A 22,848-nucleotide genomic window follows, 5' to 3' on the forward strand; every position below is an offset into this window, starting at 1 on the left:
TTAATTTTTTGTATCCTCTACATCCTTTTTATCTTGATAACTAATGTCATCAATGATATTAATAGTAAACATATTAATTTAATAATTTGAATTAAGATAAATAGATCTTAAAAAGTATCCTAAACTTGTCCAATAGACCCATGATGCAAAAACAATTTGTATGGAAGGTTCATTTACAAGAAAATTGTTGAGAAAAAAAAAAGAAACAAAAAAGAAATGCACTTAACTTAAAAGTAATTAAAGAAATTTCAGGTTGTTGTCTTTTTTTTTTTTTTTTTTTTTAATATCATTTTCTACCTTTAAATATTGAGGTAAAGTCAAGCCGAAGTTTCTCTTTCGGCGGTGACACGGCAAAGAAAAATTGGTGATGAGTAATTTCAAAACATTAACTCAGATTTGACACCAATATATTATATTAAATGTAATGAACTGGTAAACAGGTGTAATTCAGATCACTAAAAATATATAATAAAATTTAAATTATTGAATAAAGGTATAAATAAATAAAATTAATATAAGAATATAAAATTATTATTGATATAACAATTTTTATTATATTATCTATTTTGTTTGTGTTGTTACAATATGGGGTTATTGTGTGGTTATGGAATCACAGGGGAAAAGATGGATAGAATTGATAGTTTGAATACAAAATCAATCAAGATCTGATATGGTTAATTTTAATACGAGATTGAATTAGAGATGATAATGAAATAGGATTTTTAAAGTATTGAAACACACATTTAATAGAACAGGTTTAAAATTTAAATAAATGAGTTAACTTTTTTTTTTTTTTTAAGAATAAAGGATTCGAAATAGGTTCAAATATTACTTTGTCCCACCCCACGTTACCCTGCTACGATTATATATAAAATTAATTTAATATAATATTTTTATTTTTATATATTTTAATATATAGATAATAATAAAATAAGCTATAAAATTATAATAAATTAATTATTTGTAAAAATACATTTCTTTTAAAGTAATTAAAATAATTTTTTTGAACAAAATTTAATTTTTTTTTTAATAAATGGAATTAGATTGGGATAAGGGCGGCTCAACAGTTGCAATCCTTAGACCGAAGTTGATGTCTCAATCTTGGAAAATAAGCATGAAATATCTAGGGTTGATCTTAATTTGAGGAATGAGCTTAATGTTGCAATCACAACTCCACATCCCAAGCATGGGCAGCTTGTCACTTGGTGTTGCCAGTGTGAAGCTTCATTCAACATCATTTCATGCTTCCAATTTTCAATTAATGGAATCCAGCCATCTCGAAAGCTTTTCATTTGTCCATTTTCTACCCTTCATCTTGTTTCAATATTTTTAAATAATAATAATAATAAATAAATAAATAAAATTAAAAATGGGACAAATACAAACAAATTCAAAAAGTTCATGGGACTTCATATGCCTGTGAACTCCAAGGACCAGGAAAGAAAACGCCAATCCCAAGTCCCCCCATTTCCATTCTTTCTGTGGGTCTAATAATAAATAACAATAACGATCCAAACTTGGATGCTGAGAAATTTTGGCCACTTTACCCAAAACTAAATAAATAAATAAAGCAGCGTCAGCATTCAGCAAGAAACAAACTGGAATTCAGATTCCTAACTCTGAAAACTCAGTAGCACAGGGTCCAGCCAAATGTTACGCGTCCTCATGGAATAGTTGAAGGGAAGGAAGTTTCTTGGAAAGCAGCAATCCCTGGAAAAGGTGGCATGAGGACGCACGACATTGGGAAAGAAAAATGAGACATATTCTTTTGATGCCAAACAGAAACAAAGTATATATTAATAATCAAAAATAGAAAACCGTTTTCTCCAAAATTCCAACTTTCAAACCCCATAAAATTATTCCGAACGAGACTGGTGGCATGGATGTCACAACCAAACAAGAAAAACATGTAGCACCCCACACTTCACGCCAAACCGCCCATTTTCCATGACTTTTCCACCTTCCCAACCACACCCCAACCCCCCTCCCTCTTTAAAATCCTTCCTTTAGTGCTTCATGGTGCATGAGTATTGTATGGGCTGTTTTACTTTCTTTCTTTTTGGTTAATGGTGGGTCAAGAGTTTTTTTGTTTGTCTTTTTTCATTTTCACTTTTGGTTTGGCCAAAGACAAAAGAAGGGTTTTGGTGGTTGTTGAGATGGGTTTATCTAGAGTTATTGCAATTGCTTTCCTTATTTAGTGAAACTATGGGTGGTAATTTGATTATGAATTCCGGCCGAGGAGGGACCCATACGAGAAAACAAAACCAGCTCCTAGGAAAAGGATAAGGTTTGATTTAGGATTTAACAATTAATTGTTGGTTTTTTATCTAAGGATAAGGTATGATTTAGGATTTCAGGTTTAGGATTTAACAATTAATTGTTGTTTTTTTATCTTTAAAAATAAAAATTAATTGTAACTTCGCTATCAAATACAATAGAAGCGAACCTTTTATAATATTGGAAGGTTATTGTGTTTTATATAGAATTTATTATTTTTTTTATTTTTTTAAAATAGAAAATAAGACATATAACTTTTTTTTAAAGTCTTATAATTAAGAAATAATAAAATAAAATAATTAAAAAATGGAGCTTGCCGATGTAAGAATGTTGATCAAACGGCTGCGGCGCGCAGTGGTCCTGACTCTTTGTCAATACCAATTATTTCTATAAGAACGCAAGTCTTCATACGTTATTATAAACTATAATATGCTAATTATTTCTCCTTTCTCATCTAGAATGTGTAACAACAAAACCCTTCATCTTGTGTCAAACGCAAGCTATATTTCTGTTCATACCCAAAAATCATTACCTTTTAGTTCAAATATCATATCAAATCATCGCTTCTAATTATACCCCTTTATCACTAAATCATAGAAAATCTCCAAATCACTCTTCCACCTCACTGCCTCTCTGGCAAAGTAAAAAATGGGTGGAGCACTAGCACTTGGAAGTTAACGTGTGGCATTGTGCAAATCTGACGCTTTGGATACAGATGAAGGAGTGTTATGGATGATTAAATAAGTAACGGCTAATTTTAGTGATTTGATTGAATCTAGAAAAATCCAATAGTATACAACGCCAGTGCCCAACCACTTTTATGTCGGAGCGTGGTCACTGGCCTGTTTATGTTACAAGGAAGATATCATGAAGCTTCTTTCACTCTCTCTCTGTTTTTGGTACAAGTACAACAAACATTTTGAAATCCTTAGTGAATTTTTATAGAAACATATTCTAATTATGAAGAAAGAAAAACAGAAGGTGCATAATTGATGACGGATTTATCTTTTAGCTCGTTCTATGACATAATCATCTATTCCTATTTTTTAAATCAAATATTTCATAAATTACTCCTGCGAATAATTTTGGAAAAAATAAAATAAGGGGCACTTATTAAATAATAAATAGTGTCGTTGGCAATTTAAGGCGGGCATATCGAAGGGAGGTCAACTTTTGAACAGAAACGTTCATTATCAGTGGAATAGTCGGAAGCATGGAAAATAAAACAAAATTTCATAGGATTAATTCACTTGATTTCTCATATATTTACGGCAAAGGATTCAAACACAAGTTCCGGACCTAAAGAGATCCATCAATCTAGCCGTCCAATCGATCGATCTTTTTTTGATTTGTCTTTCCTCGTTTCCAGATCCCAAACACAGTTCATGAAAACAAAGATCCTAAGAAAAATTAAGGATTAAATCTCTTGGATCTCCATCAAGGCTTCATGTCTGCTGCTCCATCATACGAGAAAAGTCCTCGAAGCACACGAATCCGTCCCCGTTCTTGTCCACCCCGGCTATCATGCGCTGGCAATCCTCTAACGTGCACCGATCATCGCCAATGGCAGCGAAGACCTGATTAAGCTCCTCCGCCGTGATCTTCCCATCGCGATCCGTGTCAAAGAAGCAAAAAGCCTCTCGCAGCTCCTTGTCGCAAGCCGGGCCGAAAGCCGAACTGATGGCGCCGAACTCCTCCAGGCTTATGCACCCATCACCGTCACGATCCACCTCGCTCAACATCATCATAATCTCCTCCTCGCTCGGCGGCTCGACTCCAACCCTGCTCAGCAGGGCCTCCAGCTCTCTTTTCGTTATCTTCCCATCACCGTCTCGGTCTATCATCTTAAACGCATGAACAAGCTCCGTCTGGGTATCGGACGAAAAATCGGACCAGTCACCCGATATCTCGTATGAATGCGTGGGCAAAACGCTGGTGGGCGTCCCCATACCGCCACCGCAAGCCCCGGTACCGGTCTTCAAATTAGTGGAGGAGTCAGAGGACGTGGAGGACGAAGTGCCGGAACTAAAAGAAGATGGATCGGTTCGTGTCACCGACCTGCTCTTCTTGGACCGAAACAACTGTTTGGGGTTGATCTTGTAGATGAGTTTCATGGCTGAAAGAGAGAAGAACAGAAGAAAGGGAGGAAACAGATAGAAAATGAAGAAGGAAGGGAGGATTGAGGGAAAGAATGGGGAAGGAGGGGTTAAATGGAAGTGAAGAGGCCGCCATGTAGTTTCCACGAAGTTTCCTCGAGTCCTTTGCGGGTACTTATATTTATAATTTACAATTAAATTTAAATTTCATTTTTTTCTATTTTTTATTGTTTTTGGGATTAAGTGAAGGACTGTAGATGAGGTTAAAGTCTAAAACAAAAATAGGACCCCGGGGGTGGGGTTGGGGTAGGACTTTTTCCTAGGGTTTCCCTCCATGTGGGCTTTTGGTAGCAACCTATGAAAAGTTGTCTTTGCTTTGAAAGTTATTTTTCTTTTTTGCTCCCGCTTTCCTTCCCCTTTTTATTTTTAACATATATATATATTTAGTTTTTTTTTATAAATTAAAAAAAATAAAAATTGTGTTGTTTTGTCTTGGAAGATGCTTGGTCTGATCTGATGGGTGGGTAGAAACTTTTGGGGACGGGTGTGCACGTGGCATGTGTTTAGTGGGTCACAAAGTATGATGGTTGGAGCGTGGACCTTGAAAATATTCTTTTGTAACTAGTAAGTTTTTAGGTAATCCGATGCCGTCGATTAGGAGAAGATTCCGTTTTTTAGTTTGAACATTTTGCCAAATCAATTATTTTAAAATATTCAATATATTAGTATCAATTTGTATACTTTTGTTACCATCTTTTCATTCCTCATAAAGGAAAATAACTAAATATCAAATTATTTTATAAATTTTACAAAATTTTAGAAATTAAATTTCAAATAAAATATTTATATAAATCAATTTAATTTTTTTATTTAAAATATAATAAAACATGTTTTAATAAAAATATTTTTAAAATTTTAAAATAAATAAATACGAATATATTAAATGACTTTAAGCTAATCTTATATAAAAATTTGATAAATATTATTTTTAATAGTATTTATGTTAATTATATTTATAAAATAACTTATATATATATATTAACTTATTTTATTATATTTAAAAAAAATTAATTATTTTGAGGAATTTTTAATTATTTTATTGATATTTTTATTAAAATATTTATCAATATTTTTCTAATATTTTCAATATATTTCGATATTTCAAAACTTATTTATAAGATATTTTATAACTCATCATATACTTTGCTTGGTTTGAAAGAATCTGGTAAGCCGTTCATATCTTTTTCCCTTTTATTTGGGGGGCTTTTCAAGCCATGTCACCATTATTTCCATCATTACCTTTACTTTTATAATTTAAAAATGATGTATGATGTTTTAATTCAAAATGCAATTTCAAAACTCGATAGGATAAAATAGATCGTAAGGGGAAGGTATTAAAACAAATTAAACCTAAACCCAAGTCAAACCGTCAAACCCATAGTTTGAAAGTGGTTTAGGGGTTGATAAACCCTAAATATGCTTCAACTCTGATATGCACATGTCAGATGAGGAAGAAGGGTGGTTTGGTTGTGTTCTATCATTTAATCATTGGCAGATACCCACCCTCCATTCAACTCCAATGTGATTTTACACCAGCTTCTTCTACTTACTAGTTACTACTTTTCTAGTGCTACAAAATTGGGCGTCCTAGAATCATTTTAAATTTTAGAAAAGAATTCCAAATACGTTTCTTGCTGTGGTCTCATTGCATGTGAGTAGGCATCACCATCAACATCATAGGCTTGGTTTTATGTTGAATTTTTTCTTGTTGGTTCTAGCGTTTGTAGCTTGCGCTTTTCCTTGTGGGCGCACGAATTGGTCCATGCTTCAATCATTCTCTGTACTTTCTTATTCCTGAAGCACCGAATTATTAGCTGGACATTGAATATTTCTTCGTGCCATTGCAGTAAATTTTTGTTTAGAAATAAAAGGAAAAGATACTAATATACCCCCAAAGAAAGTGTCATAAAATCAGTTACAACCCCAAATGAGAATGGGCTCCCAGTAAAAAATAATCCTTATTCTTCGGATTTACACTTGTTTGCGGGTGTCACAGAAGAGGACCCAAGGTTTCTACCGTTGCTTAAAAGTTAAGACCAGCGGGCACAGGGTCCACCAAGCCGCGCAAACTTGCAATCATGTCCTTGGAGCTGGGCCCCTGTCACAGGAAAGTGATTGACTTGAGAGGGAATTGTGCGATGCCCTTCAGAATTCAGATCAGATTTTAATGGTGGAAACTGTGTCTTCCCATTTGGTCATACTAACAAATGAATATGAAACGAACCATTTTTTGGCACACTTGCATGTAGTCAAAAAACTGGATAATGATGAGGATGGAGTATAAGTTTGAGGAAAAAGGAGTAGGATGTGAATAAATGATTATATTGACGATATGTTTCCTAAGCAAACAGAGACTTGCGGACGGAGAATGAACAAGTGTGAAGTCTCAAGAAGGGAAAGTGGAGGGAGTGGGAAGTTGCCGATAATTCTGTGTATATCTAACGTTTTAAAAGTGGGTCAAGTGATGATAGGGGGCCGACAAGGGGGGTGGCACGCGGAAATGGATGGGCACACGGAAATGCTGAAAGGTGACACAACTGGATATTCAATCACTTCGATACCCCACCCACAACTCAGAGTGCTCATTATTGGACCACTCCATTCATGAAAGCAACATGCGTATTCATATTTATTTCTACAATCTAATCAAGTAATGACCACTACCGCAAGCTTAAGAAAAAGGAATACGATGTTTTGACTCCTTTGTATCCTCATATCCTCAACTTATGTCTGCCAGACTGCCCCCTTTTCATCATGTGCCCTTGCCATCACCACCGCCAAGTTGTTTGGAGGCAGCCAGCCAGCATGAACTAATCTTGTTTTGATTTTAGTGTTTGTGTGTGATATTCAATTTATAGTGGCGAGTCCTGTTTTATGCGCAAGGGAGGATGGAGGGATGACTGCCCCCACCAACCCAACTGGAGTGGGTTTTACCATTCAAATCACTACTAAAATGACAAATTGTATTTTGCATGGTCCAGACTCCGGGATAATTGGGTTACTCCAAATCTATTTATTGGGCAATCAATGACTCATGCCATGTCCATTTAGGAGAGGAACACAGAAATTAAAGGAATGGATTAAGCCATTCTTTCACAAAAGAGTAACAAAGATACTCCCAGGACCCAGAAAGCTTTTATACTTGAACAGAGTATATATTACGTCATACTAGGGTGTATATGGGCAAAAGATAGAATAGAAATAGGCCACCCCTGATGGAAAAAAAGAAAAAAAAAAATTCAAGTTGTTATTGTTTTTTCATTCATTTTCCTTGAGCTAAATGACCCTCTATTTTTTTTTTTCTTTTTTTTTGGCAATTTGGATAAATGAATTCAGATGAATCAAATGCATGCTGCATCACAACACCGCCAGATGCAGTTCAAATTTGTAATATCAGACAACATAAATTTGTATATTGACTAATAATGGCAGTCACAATGAATTTTTCACGGCAAAAATAGGTCATACTTTATTGAACAACTTGCCGCATAGCAGAGTGAAGGCCAGAAACTGCTCACAGGAATATTGCAGCAGTGGTTTACAAATGCAATCCAACATGGCTATGGCGACACCTGAATTAGACGTTTTCAGTAGTGTTAGTCGCTTCCCTCATAATTTCTTGTAGAATAAGAATCCTCTACTTCTGTGTACAGGTACTGGCAGTGCATCTTTTACCCTTTTAACAACTATCTACTTGATATAAGACTGATTGAAGCAACATGGACCCTCAAATTTCAGCCATCCAAAACACCCGGACCATTACCACCATCTACACCAGAATTATCAATGAAATCAGTATTCCAAGTCATTTCATTTGGGCACTTTGCAGCAGAGATATCATCTTCTCCATTTTCAGAAGATGAGCTGGCATCCATTTCCTTTTCTGGACAATCAAGTTGAACACATTCAGCAACTGGACTGTAACTTTCTGAGTCATGGCTCCGGTTTGACAGTGTCAAATCTTCCTTCTTTACAACATTAAAGACAATTCCGTTATGGATCTTTTCAGGCTGCAAAAGATCACCTTCAGTCACCATAATGCTAGATCCATTTGTTGGAGCTCTATTGTAGAGATCTCTCTGGTCAACCTCTGTGCTGTCTGAGCTTCTATCAGGTGTTGTTACCCTTGAGTTTTGACAGTATGGATCCATGCCTACCATCTGAATGACAATAGAGTTAGGAGCACCCATCCCACTTCTGTTCAGTTCAGCATCAAGGTCCAGATTCTGAACAAAGTCTATGAACTTATTTGCTGATGTAGTCCTCATCAAGGGCCCACCGGATCTTGTCCAAGAATTTAAATCTACACTCTCCGGCTCACTATCACTTCCATCATGTAAGTTACGGTGGGTCCGTGAATTCCGGCCAGGATGTCCTCCCATGGACCCACTGACTCCTTGATGGAATGACGAAGCAACATCTATGAAGAGGTCTTCTTCAAGGGAGCCAGTTGAGTTCTCTCTTGCAATGCAGTTCCATGAAGGAATCCTTCTAGAAGCATTGAACCTGACAGTGTTGGCCAGCCCATGAGAAGAAGCAGCAGCTCGGTCAGCGCTCCTTTTGAGTCTACGCATATGATTGAGAATTGCAACACACTCATCAAGAGCAAGCTCAATCCCACAGTTGGCTTTAATGGCTGAAAGCTTCTCCCAAGTGCACCTCCTTCCTTGGTTGGCTGCCTTTTGAAGCTCCAAATAAGAAGGGTTTTGTAAAATTTTTGAGTACTGTAAAAGGGAAAACAAAGAAGGTTGGAAAAACAAACAGCTAGTTAGTAACAGTGAGAAAGATGATGCCAATTAATCCACTGCCCCATGAAGGAAAAAAGATTTATTCAAGGTTTTGAATGTTAAAAGGACTCAAGAAATCAAGATTTCAAATTGTTCTTCCTATCATTCCATCATGGAATTTAGGGGGTGTTTGGTACGTCAGAATAGAGAATGGAAATAAATATTTTGTTTCCATTCCTATTTCTTAGTGGATAGAAATAAATTTGATGATTTCATTTATAGCATTTGGATGAAATTAGGAATAGAAGATTGGAATGATTATTTGTTTCCATTCAAATGTTTGATTATAATAGGAATGGACATGAAAAAAAAATAAATTTACAACAATATCCTTCCATATAATTTAAAATAATTTTATTTTTATTTTTAAAAAATAAATTTTGAGAGTTTTTTTGTTATTAAATAATAAGACTAAAAAAATATATATATACTCAATAAATAAAAAATTAACCATAAAAAATCATATAACCCTAATGTACAAATATTCAATTATCATTTTTATTAAAAATTTGAATAATTTGTCATGCTTAAGTAGTTATAAAATTATATTTTACCAAAATAATATATATATATATATATATATATATATATATATATATATATATATATATATATATATATATTATAATATTTAAATTCTCAAAGCTAGGAAATGTTTTTCCTATTTCCAAAAGAGGAAATAAAAGAATTCAAATTTCATTCAAAACCCTAGAAATTAGAAATTGAAATTTTTTTTCTAAATGTCGTAGAAGGTTTGATTGGTTCAGTTTGGGAGAATCACTTGTTGCATAGAAATGGATAATGAATGGATCTCTAACTTTGCAAAAAAGATAAGCATCGACTTGAAGAATGAGATAAGAGGGTAAAATAGTAAATTTAGGTTATTTTGTATTATCAAATGGGTTTAATGAATCAAAATACCATCTACTTTTGATGAATTCAAATCCGACTTATAAGTTGGATTTGATTTCTGCCTGAATAATTTTTTATTCCATTTCTGTCTCCTTAACATTTATCCAAACATAGGAATAAGAGAGAAAAGGAATGAGATGTCCATTCCCACTCCCTATTCTTGGGTACCAAACACCCCCTTAAAATAATTTGACAAAAATATTTATATAAACTGAGATTTTCAAATTTAGTATAGACCAGGATGTTACATGAGCAGAACTGAAATTTAAAAGCGATATTTTGTTACACACCTGAGCAAGTGTGGCAGGCATAACAACAGTGACATCTCCCTCCCAATCTTGGGCGAACAGCCTGGCAAGTCCTCCTAATGGGAAACCAAGTTCCAATATCTGGTTGCATCTATGTTTGACCTCCATCTCAGCAAGATGAGCAAGCTGCAAGGTTGGAACACTTGAATCAATGATTTTCACTTTACCAAGTCATAAAAAGGGAGAAAAAGGGAAAATTAAAACAATGACGTGCTATGGAGGATCAAAAAGGACAAATACCCAATCAACAGAAAATTAGTGTAACTTCAAGTGTTTCCTAACCCTCCTGTCAGGTGGTGGATGTAAAAAAGAATATGGGAAATTCATTCCAGAAGTATCCGGAACAAACCAGTGCTTTGCTAATGGCAGAACAGCAAACTCAGCAAACCAAATCTTCTTCTAAACATTTGAGCATATCGAGTAAAAAGTGAAAGAGACATGCCATGTAAAACTTGAGTATCAACTATCAACTCTGACAGAGGGTCTGGACTAACACAAGAACAAAACTCACAACAGGAACCAGGTTTAAGATGAGAATTATATAGAGGTGAAAAAATAAGAAGGGAAATAAGGAGTAGCAACTTCACAAAGCTTTTTAATATTGGTGCACAAACATTATTAGAAAGTTAAAAACAATAAGAAAAAAATAATATTGCTAATGGCAGAACAGCAAACTCAGCAAACCAAATCTTTTTCTAAACATTTGATTATATCAAGTAAAAAGTGAAAGAGACATGCCATGTAAAACTTGAGTATCAACTATCAACTCTGACAGCAGGTCTGGACTAACACAAGAACAAAACTCACAACAGGAACCAGGGTTAACACGAGAATTATGTAGAGGTGAAAAAATAGGAAGGGAAATAAGGAGGAGCAACTTCACAAAGCTTTTTAATATTGGTGCCAGCAAACATTATTAGAAAGTTAAAAACAATAAGACAAAAATGAGAAACAATCAATTTAAAAAGAAATGGAACAGCTAGGAGGTGGATGGTTTTACATATATAACTGGAAAAACCATTCTGTGCTACAATGCCTCCAAGGAATGGCGCAGAGTTGCATAACCATGCTTGATGAGAATAAAGGCATACACCCTCTTTTGTCCCCTACAATCATGCAAGTTTCTTTTATGCATGTGTGGGGTCATGCTTGAAAAAGTAGAGAACAAAAAATAAGCATATTCACAAGCCCTTTTGTATTAATAGCAAGCAACAGAAGGCACAGCAAATCACAAACAACACAAGAAATAGAGAACAAAAAAGAAAGAAAGGGAAAAACAATATGCCAAAAAGAACAAAGCAAGAGGCATATTCACAAGATTTTTTGTATCAGTAACAAGCAACAAATGCAAGGCAAATGACATACAACACAAGAAATGTTAAAAAAATCAATCAAGATCAGTCAAAGTTTCAGTGCATAAATGGATACCTTAGCGGCAAAGTTTCCTCCATAAGCTCTCACAAACTCCTTCAACCTCAATAATGGTGAAATGTGAGGGTTCGCCTGACTCACAATAAAATGGTTGACATTGAACAGTTCCTTCAATTGCATCATGGGCAAATCAATTTCCAAGCTACCATCCCTCCACCGGCGTGCGGTCGTGCCTGAAGCCTGTTCAGCACCCAAATGAAATGGTGGATGATAAGGAACGATTTCTCCGCTTCTATCCTTTGCCATTAGTTCCTGGGCCTCAAAAAGGCCAGGAAAGGCACAAGAAGCAGTCACTGCGCTCCAAATAACAACATGAGGTGAAGTCAAGTAGTTAAGGCATCTTGGTGGTTCATGCTTCCGAGGGGAGCAAACTGTAATTCCAAGAATTCGACCTGTCATGTCATAAGCTTCTTGGAATGTAAGATTACTTGTGAGATGCCTTAACATCTTCTGCAATTGCCTGATCTCATGAAGTGCTCCACGTGTCATAACTCTCTTAACCACTGTAAAAATCCCACCCATTGTATCAAAAAACTGCAATGAGTGCCAAGAATCCTCAAAAAAACTTTGAAGCTCAGGCCAAGATCTGGTGGCAACAACTGAACACATAATGGATCCCACACTAGAACCAGCAATTATTCGAGGCAAAAGTTTGTGCTCTACCAGCGTTTTCACCACACCAACATGAAAAGCTCCAAGGGAAGCACCCCCACTTAAAAGCAACGCCGTCCTCCCAAAGGCATGTCTTGTTTCATGCATAAAGGCAAGCTTCTCTTCCAAGAGAAGCTCCTCTGAATCAAAGTCACAAACCATTCTCAACTGAGTTGAGACCTCATCAATATACTCCTTTATTCGCTTTGGCACATGAAGCCGACCCTTGTGAAGCTCAGGATTGCACATATTACCAAGATTCCTAATCAGGTCAGCTCGCATAAAGAAGATTATATCTCTTAGAGATCCCTCCTGACGGCGGTGCCGGAGCTCTTGGAGCTTGTTCATCACAAGTTCTTCATCATAAAGGTCTGATTCATTCATTTTTGGTGTTTCTTTATCAAGCATTTTCGCAGCATGAGCCCACTCCTCATAAGTCAATGCTGTTCTCATCATATTCCTCCAAAATTTCCTCCGATAAGCCAACTCAGCCCTCATTTTCACATTAGTGTATCGTTTCAACAAGAATGCAATTATTGTCACCATAGCCAGTATCCCTTGAGGGTTCCGAGGATGAAACCATGATATCATGGGTGCTATGTTGTCCCTAAATTTATATATCAATTCCAACAAGACGTGAAAAACTCGATGCCTCAAATGTGACATGGACTTGCAGAACAAGATTCTGAAAGCAATTGTCCGTCCAACTATTGTTGAAGGTCCAATGGAGAATGGATCAACACTGGCCTCATTACTTATATCCATATCTCAGATCCTCAAGGAATGAAAAAGTTGGTGCTCAGAAGATTGGTTTTATCAAAGGCTAACTAGTTAAAAAAACCTAGTCCAAAGAAAAGGATATAACGATCGCCTAATCTATGATCCGGGTAGCCTCCCACTAACCCCAAGTTTGGCCTCGTTTGCAAGTATTTACAAGCAAAAGAACTGATTTTGTTCAGGAGAGGTTTTGTTTGGTTCACAAAATGAACGAAAATAGAAAGATACAGGGAAATGACAGCTGGGTTTTAGTCTTCACCGTGAATTGGAAAATTTTCAACAAATTAAAAAGGGGAAATCAACAAGGACGAGAAACAAATTAAGCTCTAAACCCAAACAAGCTATTTGATCTGATATGATACATGTGCTTAATCTAAAAAGTTCAGCAAAAGCTCTACCGGCTTCCTTAAAAAGTCAAAAGCCTAATAAACCTAATTCCACATGCTTGATCAGGACAAGGAAAAAGATGATCAAAGAGACAGATTCCAACCTCGGTTTTCAGAAGCGGACCCGCTAATATGCACAATGCTTGAGCCCACTTCCTCCAATTCCCACGATCAATTCTCGGATCAAACTCCCAAAAGCAAACCCAGAAACCAGGGTCCCAAAAATCGATCAAAAAACGAAAGGGGTTTCCTCCAAAATCCCCAAAAACATCGGAATTAAACCCTCGAAACCCAGAAACGAAAGCAAGAGCAATTCAGAACAAAACAGCGGATCACGAATGGGATGGGAAGAAAAAAAGCGCAGAGATCTAAATTTATGAGAAGCTTGGGAAGCGTGAAAGAGGATAATGATAACGATATGGTGACGTTAAAGCTGAGTCAGTTTTCAGTTGAGATGATAAAGATTGCGTAGGGGCAATGACAAAGAGGGATAAGGGAAAGACCATTCTGCAACAGGACAAAGCCTAGGAACTGCCGTGCCCTTCCCTTATTCATGAGTCATGACTCATGACCAGATCGTTATGATTTTCCAAGTAGCAAGTGTTTGTTCAAAATTCAAATAGAAACTGCTCTTTGTTTTTTTGTTTTTTCCATTCCAAGAAACAAACTTGATGGCTTTTGGGAAGGAGAAATTACGTCATCGGAGGTAGTGGCGGTGGAGAATAATATTTAAAACTAATTTTTGAAATAATATTGACGTGTGCTTACTGCTTACGCTTGGGAAATTTGACTACTTGTACGATAAGGAATATAGTAGTTACCTTTTATTTGTCAAAATAAGATAAACGTGTTTTTGTGTACCCAAAAGTTAGACTTCATTTGCTGTTGATTTTAGAAAGTCGTTTCTTCACATTTTTAACCATTGAAATTTTTTATAAAAAAATCGTAAACACTTTCAAAAATCAATATAAAAATTATTCTTATTATGATTTTGAGAATAATATTTTATATCGAATTAAATATTGAATGTGAGTTGTTACGTTATCTCATATGAAAGGTTGTGACACATCATTTATTTCTCGTACATATGATATTTGGTTTAGAGAATACTTTAATTTTCTAAATTAGAATATAAATATAAAGATTTATTCATTAAATGTCAGAATTATTATTATATATATATATATATATATATAATTTTTTTTTTTAGGGAAAAGTGTGTTTACATCCCCTAAAAAAAAAACATACAAAACATAACAACCTATTTTTTTTTTAAATTTAATTAGTTAAAATTGATAAAATAATTTCTATGTTAATGAATTTAATTTTTTATATATTTTTTTAAGAGTAACTCATTTTTAATATAAATATTTTTTACTATTTTAAATATTTTCATGTAGTTTTAAAATAAATGATTATTTTTACAATAAAATAATAAAGACATTTATATCAAGATGTGGTAAAAAAAAATGATTGAAGTATTAGATTTCCCAAATTAGGTTTCGATGACCCTTTTAATCAAATAATCTTTTAAAAAATACAAATTTCAAACAATTATTTAAAAAACAATTAACATTTCCTACATTTTTTTTTTTTGTTAAACTCATTATTTTTTACCATTCAATTATTTCCTTTTAATAATATGGGTTTTATCTTTAATCATCTTAAGTACTATTTTTTTTTTTACATATGCATGAATTTTGAATTATTTTTTTAAAAAACTATCCTTTGTAATTATTTTTTTTATAGTGTATAGAAACTCGCTTTTTTATTTTTATTTTTTTTATTTCCTTGGAATCAATATCCCATTTGTTCTAGAAGCATAGCATTGAAATCAAGACACTCGTTTAAGGGTTTTGAAAAAAATATAGCATTCATTCAAAATATATTTTAAAAAATATAATTATTGAAAATTTATTTTCACATTTATAGTTGCTCATGAGGAGTAAAATAAAATGTTTTTTTATTTATTGAATTTTGAAATGGTCTTGAAGAAATAATTTCAAATTTTAGAATTTATATTGAATTTTTTTTTAGATTGTCATCAATCTCAAATTGTTTTAAAATAATAATTATTTTTTACAAATATTTTTATAAAAATAAATAGTTAAAAGTTCCCCAACCCCACCTGTTTATTCAAAATCATTCTAATGCATGCTCCATTCAAAAAATTAAATAAGCTACCCCGTTTAACTTTTTTAAAAAAAGTTTAATTAAAAAAAAAGATTATTTTAAATTTTTTTAATTACATTAAAATAAATATATTTTGTAAATATTTAAAATATTATAATTTTGTATGACTTATTTTATTGAATTTTTTTTTTTAATTTTTTTATTATATATATTAAAAATAAAAAATAAAATTTAAATTAATTTTATATGTATGGGGAGGGTGAGGCGAGGTGAGACAAAGCAATATCTAAATCGTTCCTGGGTTTTAAAAAATTCAAAACTCACTCCAAACCTGTTTATTTAAATTCTAAGCCCGAGGAGGGCCATCCCAAAAAACCTGTCCTTCCCTAATTAAAAGGCCGAAAATAGTCACCCAGCCTTTCCTCCAGTTGGGCTAAGATTTCTCAGCAAAACCAAACTTTAGCCCACAAAACCTAGTCTAGGCCCAAGTACACAAAACTCAACCTACCAAGCATGGGGTTGGTTGAACCAAATTTTGGACTAGAAAGACCGGGTTCAAGTTGTAATGAGCCCATATGCAGCTGTTTGATGGAGTAAAAAATATGCGCTTCTATTGAAGTCTAGATCCAAATAGCTTGGACGAGTCCTGAAATATCTATAATCATAATCATCACATCACATGTGAGGGCGGTGCTTTACTCAGTCCACTTTTTGACCAACTATTTAAAGCGGAGTTTGTTATGGAAAACTCCTGCCTTTCCAGGTATTTCCCCTTGTCCACGGTCCAATCTGCCCACCCAAGTCCTAATTAATACGTCTAGAATGTGGGGGTCAACCCTCCACAATAGACCTGGGTACTTTATAGTACAAATGTTTGGTTAAAAGATTTTTTTATTATAGCCATCAAACTATATTTACTACTTCCCATATTTTATTTTTCAAAGTTAAATGTTGACTCTCTCTCTAAAAGAACAAACACATCATCACATCAAGTGAGAATGACATTTTTCTTGTAAAAATCTCCCAACTATATTATTCTTGTACTAAACCTCAACCTAAATTTTAATATGGCAGTTCAAAATATGAGTTTGATTTGGCAAATGGCAATTGAAGACTTAAGTTTGTACAAGTCAAAGTCCCAAAAATTCACGATCAAGTTTCAATGGGAAAATGCCTATCACTCTATACCAACCTTACATTTTGATTCTCAATCCCTTTTTGAGTCATCGAAAGAACTTTCTCTGCTTTTTTCTTTCCTGACAAACGGCCTATGTGACTTTGATTTTCTCCGAATACTTCAAATTAAGAGGAAAGAACATCAACCTTTACCATTGACCCAGTTCACACCTTCTCTTGGCTGTTCAATCCAGAATACTGATTCCAATGCTTGCAATGATGATGGCCCAAAGTAATATTCCCAATAAGCTTGAAGTTCAATCTGATTCAGGGAACGAAGCCGAATTAGAAAGCCAGGAAAGCAGAAACAGAGGAGGAACAGAGCCCAACAAGAGACTGAACAAGTTGAGATCAATCAAGCTCCCGAAAGTTCGAAGCTTCAAGCAATCCAAGAGATGGGTGAATTCTCGATCTGATCGGGTTTCCTCCATTTTATCCGGCAATCAAGCAACCCCACAAAAGCTTTCGCCGATCCCAATGTCGGATGCTTCCCCCAATTACATGAAGGCCACAAGCTGTTCCAGTGCCAGGAAGGAGAATTTTCAGGCAAGTCCACGTAATTCTGAATCTAGTTTTGGAAGCGTTGATTCAAATTGGGGGGATTCGAATCATCTGAAACCAAACGTTGCCCTTTTGGGGCAGAAATCAGTGAGAGCTTTAACAAGGAGATCTAGTTTTAAACCCATGAAGGGTTTAACAAGAATGTCTAGTTTGAGATCAAAGAGGTCTTTAATGAAGAAAAACTCTGGAGGTGCTGAGATGAAGAGGAAACTGAAGAAGTCGAGATCAATCAAGCTCGCAGGCTTTGAGAGCTTGAGACTGCCAACAGGAAGAGCAAAGAACCAGTACGATCGACCTTCTATTATTTCGGCCGGCGATGCAGCAACCCCGCGAAACCTGTCTTCAACAAACTCTTCTGATTTGAGGAAGGTGCATTGTCAGGCAAGTCCTCGTAATTCTGGATCTGGTTTTAGTAGCAATAGTCAGAATAGAAAGAATTGGGTTATTTTGAACCCAAATTCGGGCTCTGGTCAGAAAACTTTCATGAGGAAATCTAGTTTGAGACCTGTGAGGATTTTAGCAAAAATGTCGAGTTTGAAACCCAGGAGGCCTACTGTGAGGAAACACGATAGAGCTACTTGTTCTTCCACTCTTAAGAATTCCAATTTCCCTCACCATGTTGAGCTTCATCCAGGAGGGAGTGAATCTGAGAGAATTTCAGTTATGAAGGTTTGTCCATACAAATATTGTTCTCTTAATGGCCATTGCCATGCACCTTTGCCTCCGTTGAAGCCTTTCTTATTGAGAAGGAGGCGTATGTTGAAGACCCAGAAGACCATGAAACGACATTTCAGTGGCTTAGAGAAGGAGATCCAGGCATACAAGATGGCGTTTAATATCGATACCAGCAGAGCAGGCTCCCCGACAGCAGAAAAGGCTGGAGAGGATTTTTTTGTAGAAATCTATGCTAAACCTAGCGGCAAGTCAAAAGGTGAAGGCGCTCATGGTGGAGATGATGAAGCCAAAAGTGACTCCGGAAGCCTTGATGAGGTCCTGCTTGGTGAAACATCATATCCTCAAATAGGTATGGAAGAGAGTCCAAGCCAACTCCGTCATTTTCAAGCAGCAAACTGTTCAAACAAAAAGGGGTCGGATAAATCAGTTTCTGAAGTCACTGATAGAGAATGGAAAGAAGAGGAAATTGTGGCATCCAATCTTGATAATGAGTCCCATAATTCCAATGTCATTGATGATCAACCTGATTCTGTTGTGTTCTGTTCGCTGGAGGGAGAAGGGCCTGGCTTATGCAACAAGCCCTCCTCAACGCTGGATGATACTGAAAGCACAAGTCATGAGGAAGTTGCTGTGGGTGGAAATGTCTTCCAAGAAGTCCAGGAAGAATTTGTTTCCGTTTTGAACTCAGAATCCAATGGGGGTGGTTCTGAATCAAATGGTGAAAAGGCTGATGATTTAACCATTGCAACCGGTGAACCATCCAGCCCATCTAAAAGCGCACAGCCATATGATCATCTGGAATCAACAACAATAAATGGTGTCGTCTGTTCAGCCTCTACTTGTGGCCCCTTGGATAAACTGACTGAAGGCGGTGAAGAGAAGCATGGAGTTTCTAAGCTGGATTATGGATCCCTTCGAGGTTGTTCTCCAGCTGGAGACTCTGAGCTCCCATGCAACAGTGATGAGGCCATTGAAAGTCAGTTGGAAAAACAAAAGTTTATCAGGATGTGGCGCTTGATATATCAACATGTAGTATCAGGCACTGCTGCAAAGGTCAGAACACAGCTAAGTCTTGATGGAGCAGAAGGAGAAAAACAACAGGATGAGGCTGACTCAGTGGTCAATGGTGATGCTTGCCAGGATTTCTCTGAAACAAATCCAGATATGGAAGATAATGGTGCAGACTGCCAAAAGATTGAACTCTGCCAAATTGATGCCATTAGGCTGGTAGAAGAAGCAATTGATGGAATCCTCCTTCCAGAAACTCAAGACAACTTTTCTGATGATCACTCAGTTACCAGTGACACAAATTCAGACCAGGAGATCTCAGAAACAAATCATGGTGAAGATAAGGAACTAAACATCCCAGCTTCCCCCAGTCCAGCAAAAGATGGCTTCAGAGAACTCAACGAAATCCATGGTAGAATAGCAGATCCAGAACAAACATTGCTCAAACATGACAATACTACCACCCAAGTACATGAGAAAACAATTTTCAAGGTGGAAGACAAACCTAGCCAGAAAATGCGCAAGAGCTGGAGCAATCTGAAAAAGGTAATCCTCTTGAAGAAATTCATCAAGGCAGTAGAAAAGGTGAGGAAATTCAACCCACGGGAGCCACGATACTTGCCCTTGCAGCCCAAGTCTGAAGCAGAAAAAATATACCTAAGGCATCAAGAGATGGAAGGGAGGAAAAGTGCTGAGGAATGGATGCTTGATTATGCACTTCAACAAGTTGTTTCTAAACTAACTCCAGCTCGGAGAAGAAAAGTGGCACTGCTTGTAGAGGCATTTGAAGCGATCAGCCCACTGCAGGATATTGAATCCCCCTTGAAGCCTACTGCAGCAGTTCCTTTTCATGCAAAACCAGTGCAAGCCAGTATTAGTTCCTCAGGTCAAGGTGGGGAAGAAACAGGCAAAGAAAATGATGGTGGAAGTCACCCATTGACCCTGCTCGGTCCTGAAGTGAGGCTCAAAGAATGTGCAGAACAGACCAGTGATTCTCTTACTGTGGCACAGAATATTCCAGTTATATCTCCTGATCTCCAGGAAGCAAATCTAGATTGTTTTTGCCCTGAAACAGAGCTGGAAAAACCTGTTTTTGTAGCTGCTGATTCAGATGGGAAAGGAGAAGAAATTGCTGATTCCAGTCTTGATAATGGGGTGGATAATTCCACCCTCACTGCTGAGCAACCTGATTTTGCTGGTGCCTGTTTACCAGAGATCAAAGATTCTGGATTGTGTGATAAGTTTGCCTTCAAAACAGAAGATAATGGGAGCAACTGTTGTAAGGAAGTTCAAGTGGATGGAGAGATTCTGCAAGATGTCCATCAAGAAATAATTTCAAGTTTGAAGTCTGAACCTTGCAGTTGCAATTCTGAAGTGAATGGCAAACATCTTGAGATTGGTAATTTCACTGATGAATCATTGGGCATAAATAAAAGTCCAATCCAAGAGGATTCTGAGGGATGGACAGCAATCAACAAGGTGGTCTCTTCAGCTTCCGTTTGTGATTCAGTGGAGGAACAACGTGTGGTCAATGAAAAGATCAATGGAAGTCTAGATCCAGACTATGGATACCTTCGAGGAAATCCTTCACCTGGAGATTCTGAACCTGAATCCAATACCGATGTCACCTACAGAAACCAGATGGACAAACAGAGACGTAACAGGATGTGGTACCTGATATATCAGCACGTAGTATCAGGAATTGGAGCAAATGTTGAAAGCCATGGACTTCTAGATGATGTCAACACGACCCTTCCTCGGGGTGCCTCCGAAACAGATCAGAATAAGGGTATGGAAAATCATGATGCGTACTGTGAAGACACTGAACTCCGCCAGAGTGACGCAATTAAGCTGGTACAAGAAGCAATTGATCAAATGCTTTCACCTCAAAGTGAAGACCACTCACTGGATAATCCTTCAAGCACCGGTGTCATAACTGCAGAACAGGAGCTCTTAGGAGAGAATCAAGTTGAAGGGAGGGAACTGAGCATCTCAGCTTTCAACAGTTCTGCTGAAGATGGGTCCAGAGAATTTGACAAAATAAAAGCGAATCATGATAAGAAAGAGGATCCAGAAGAAGCGTGGGTTAAAGCAGATAATATCACAACCCCAAAAGAAGAGAAAACAGTATCAAAGGTGGGGAGCAAATCTAACCAGCCAGTGTCCAAGAACTGGAGCAATCTGAAAAAGCTAATCCTCCTCAAGAGATTCGTCAAGTCGTTGGAAAAGGTGAAGAAATTCAACCCACGGGGGCCACGATTCTTACCGTTGAAGCCTGACCCAGAAGCAGAAAAAATTTGCCTGAGGCATCAAACAACAGAAGATAGGAAAAACTCTGAGGAGTGGATGCTGGATTATGCACTTCAACAGGTTGTCACTAAACTATCTCCAGCTCGAAGACGAAGAGTGGAGCTGCTTGTAGAAGCTTTTGAAACAGTTACTCCACCATCCCAAATTGAAGCTCAAAAAAGGCACAATGCGGCCTCACGGGCCGCTAGTTGGCCACTAAGGTAAGAATAACGGCTGTTTCTTCCTCTCGGATATAATTTTTGGGTGATCCATGTAAGAGAAAAAAAAAATTCTTCCGGGCTTCTCTGAGTTTTGTTTTTGATCCGTCTGCAAAAAAAAAAGTTGGCCAATTGTAAGTTTGTAACTAATTTATTTGTCATTGTGCCATATGGTAGGTGGCTTCGTGGTTCAATACTCAATAGTGAGTGAAAGGTATATATATAATAATAAGATTTCTGTAATTTTCAGAGCATATAGAAGTCTACATTTTGTGGGAGAACAAATGGAATGAATGTGTTCAATGTCTTGTCCTTAAAAAGATGTGTTTTCTAATTTGTATAGTTTCTTCAAGATGATTAATGAATTATTCTCTATGGTTCTTGAATGCCATGCCAAATTTACAATGTCATTCCCCAACCTAAACAATTTCTCAACATTTGTCCATATTTCATTCGTGGCTTCTTGAAAAAAGAATACCTACCATTTTACATATGGTGCCATTGAGTCCGTTAGGACAAATTGCTGGTACATTTTTAGCATTTTTCTAATTAGTGCCAGACATCGGTGAGTTATCATCCAAAACATCCAACCATTTTAATGTTTTATTTTATTTTTTTTTGGCTATTAACAATTCCGAGAAGGAAAAATGTTTTATTTTCAAAAATAAAAATCGAGACCGAATCATGACTAACTCACAGTTTTTTTTTAGAAGTATACAATAGTTTTAAAAAATAATTTGTAAATAAATTTTTCATACAACCCAAATAAAATAAAGCAAAAATCATCTCTTAAAAAGATAATATTTAAAAATCTTTATAAAGAAATTAATTCCAACAAAAAACATACATCTCTTCAAGAGATGATTTGTAAAAGTTAATTTTAAAAGGAAAGATGGTTTCTAAAAAAAATGATGTTAAATGTTTTTTTTATTTTTTATTAATATTTTAGCTATAAAGTATTTTAATGATAAAATTATTATAAATATATAGATTATAAAATTAATTGATTTTGCGTACTAAATTCATATTATAATTGATATATTATTTATAAAAATATAAATTATGTTTATCATCTCATATTAAAAAAAATATATTATTTTATA

General features: G+C 35.8%; 3 protein-coding genes across 3 annotated transcripts; 1 reads left to right on the forward strand and 2 right to left on the reverse strand.

Moving 5' to 3' along the window:
• Nucleotides 1–3,491: 3,491 nt before the first annotated feature.
• LOC117921235 (probable calcium-binding protein CML35) lies at nucleotides 3,492–4,484 on the reverse strand. Its single transcript, XM_034839069.1, has one exon. It carries the CDS (start codon nucleotides 4,389–4,391, stop codon nucleotides 3,723–3,725), a length of 669 nt encoding a protein of 222 aa, XP_034694960.1. The 5' UTR covers nucleotides 4,392–4,484; the 3' UTR covers nucleotides 3,492–3,722.
• Nucleotides 4,485–7,808: 3,324 nt separating this feature from the next.
• Nucleotides 7,809–14,273, reverse strand: LOC117920342 (triacylglycerol lipase SDP1-like). Its single transcript, XM_034837805.1, has 3 exons — nucleotides 11,869–14,273; nucleotides 10,423–10,566; nucleotides 7,809–9,157 (listed from the first exon to the last, which is right to left on the reverse strand). The coding sequence occupies exons 1-3, from the start codon at nucleotides 13,285–13,287 to the stop codon at nucleotides 8,168–8,170; spliced, it is 2,553 nt and encodes an 850-aa protein (XP_034693696.1). The 5' UTR covers nucleotides 13,288–14,273; the 3' UTR covers nucleotides 7,809–8,167.
• A 2,640-nt stretch (nucleotides 14,274–16,913) lies between these two features.
• LOC117920534 (calmodulin binding protein PICBP-like) lies at nucleotides 16,914–21,988 on the forward strand. The gene has a single exon (XM_034838134.1). It carries the CDS (start codon nucleotides 17,202–17,204, stop codon nucleotides 21,750–21,752), a length of 4,551 nt encoding a protein of 1,516 aa, XP_034694025.1. The 5' UTR covers nucleotides 16,914–17,201; the 3' UTR covers nucleotides 21,753–21,988.
• Nucleotides 21,989–22,848: the final 860 nt, after the last annotated feature.

The sequence above is a fragment of the Vitis riparia genome, chromosome 8 (genome assembly GCF_004353265.1).
Source record: "Vitis riparia cultivar Riparia Gloire de Montpellier isolate 1030 chromosome 8, EGFV_Vit.rip_1.0, whole genome shotgun sequence".
Lineage (NCBI taxonomy): Eukaryota > Viridiplantae > Streptophyta > Magnoliopsida > Vitales > Vitaceae > Vitis > Vitis riparia.

Coding starts and splice junctions, on each gene's coding strand:
- LOC117921235 (XM_034839069.1), bottom strand. CDS start 4,391: ATGAAACTCATCTACAAGATCAACCCCAAACAGTTGTTTCGGTCCAAG.
- LOC117920342 (XM_034837805.1), bottom strand. CDS start 13,287: ATGGATATAAGTAATGAGGCCAGTGTTGATCCATTCTCCATTGGACCT. Junction 10,567..11,868: donor GAGGAAACTTTGCCGCTAAG/GTATCCATTTAT, acceptor CCAACCTTGCAG/CTTGCTCATCTTGCTGAGAT. Junction 9,158..10,422: donor TGCCTGCCACACTTGCTCAG/GTGTGTAACAAA, acceptor TCCCTTTTACAG/TACTCAAAAATTTTACAAAA.
- LOC117920534 (XM_034838134.1), top strand. CDS start 17,202: ATGCTTGCAATGATGATGGCCCAAAGTAATATTCCCAATAAGCTTGAA.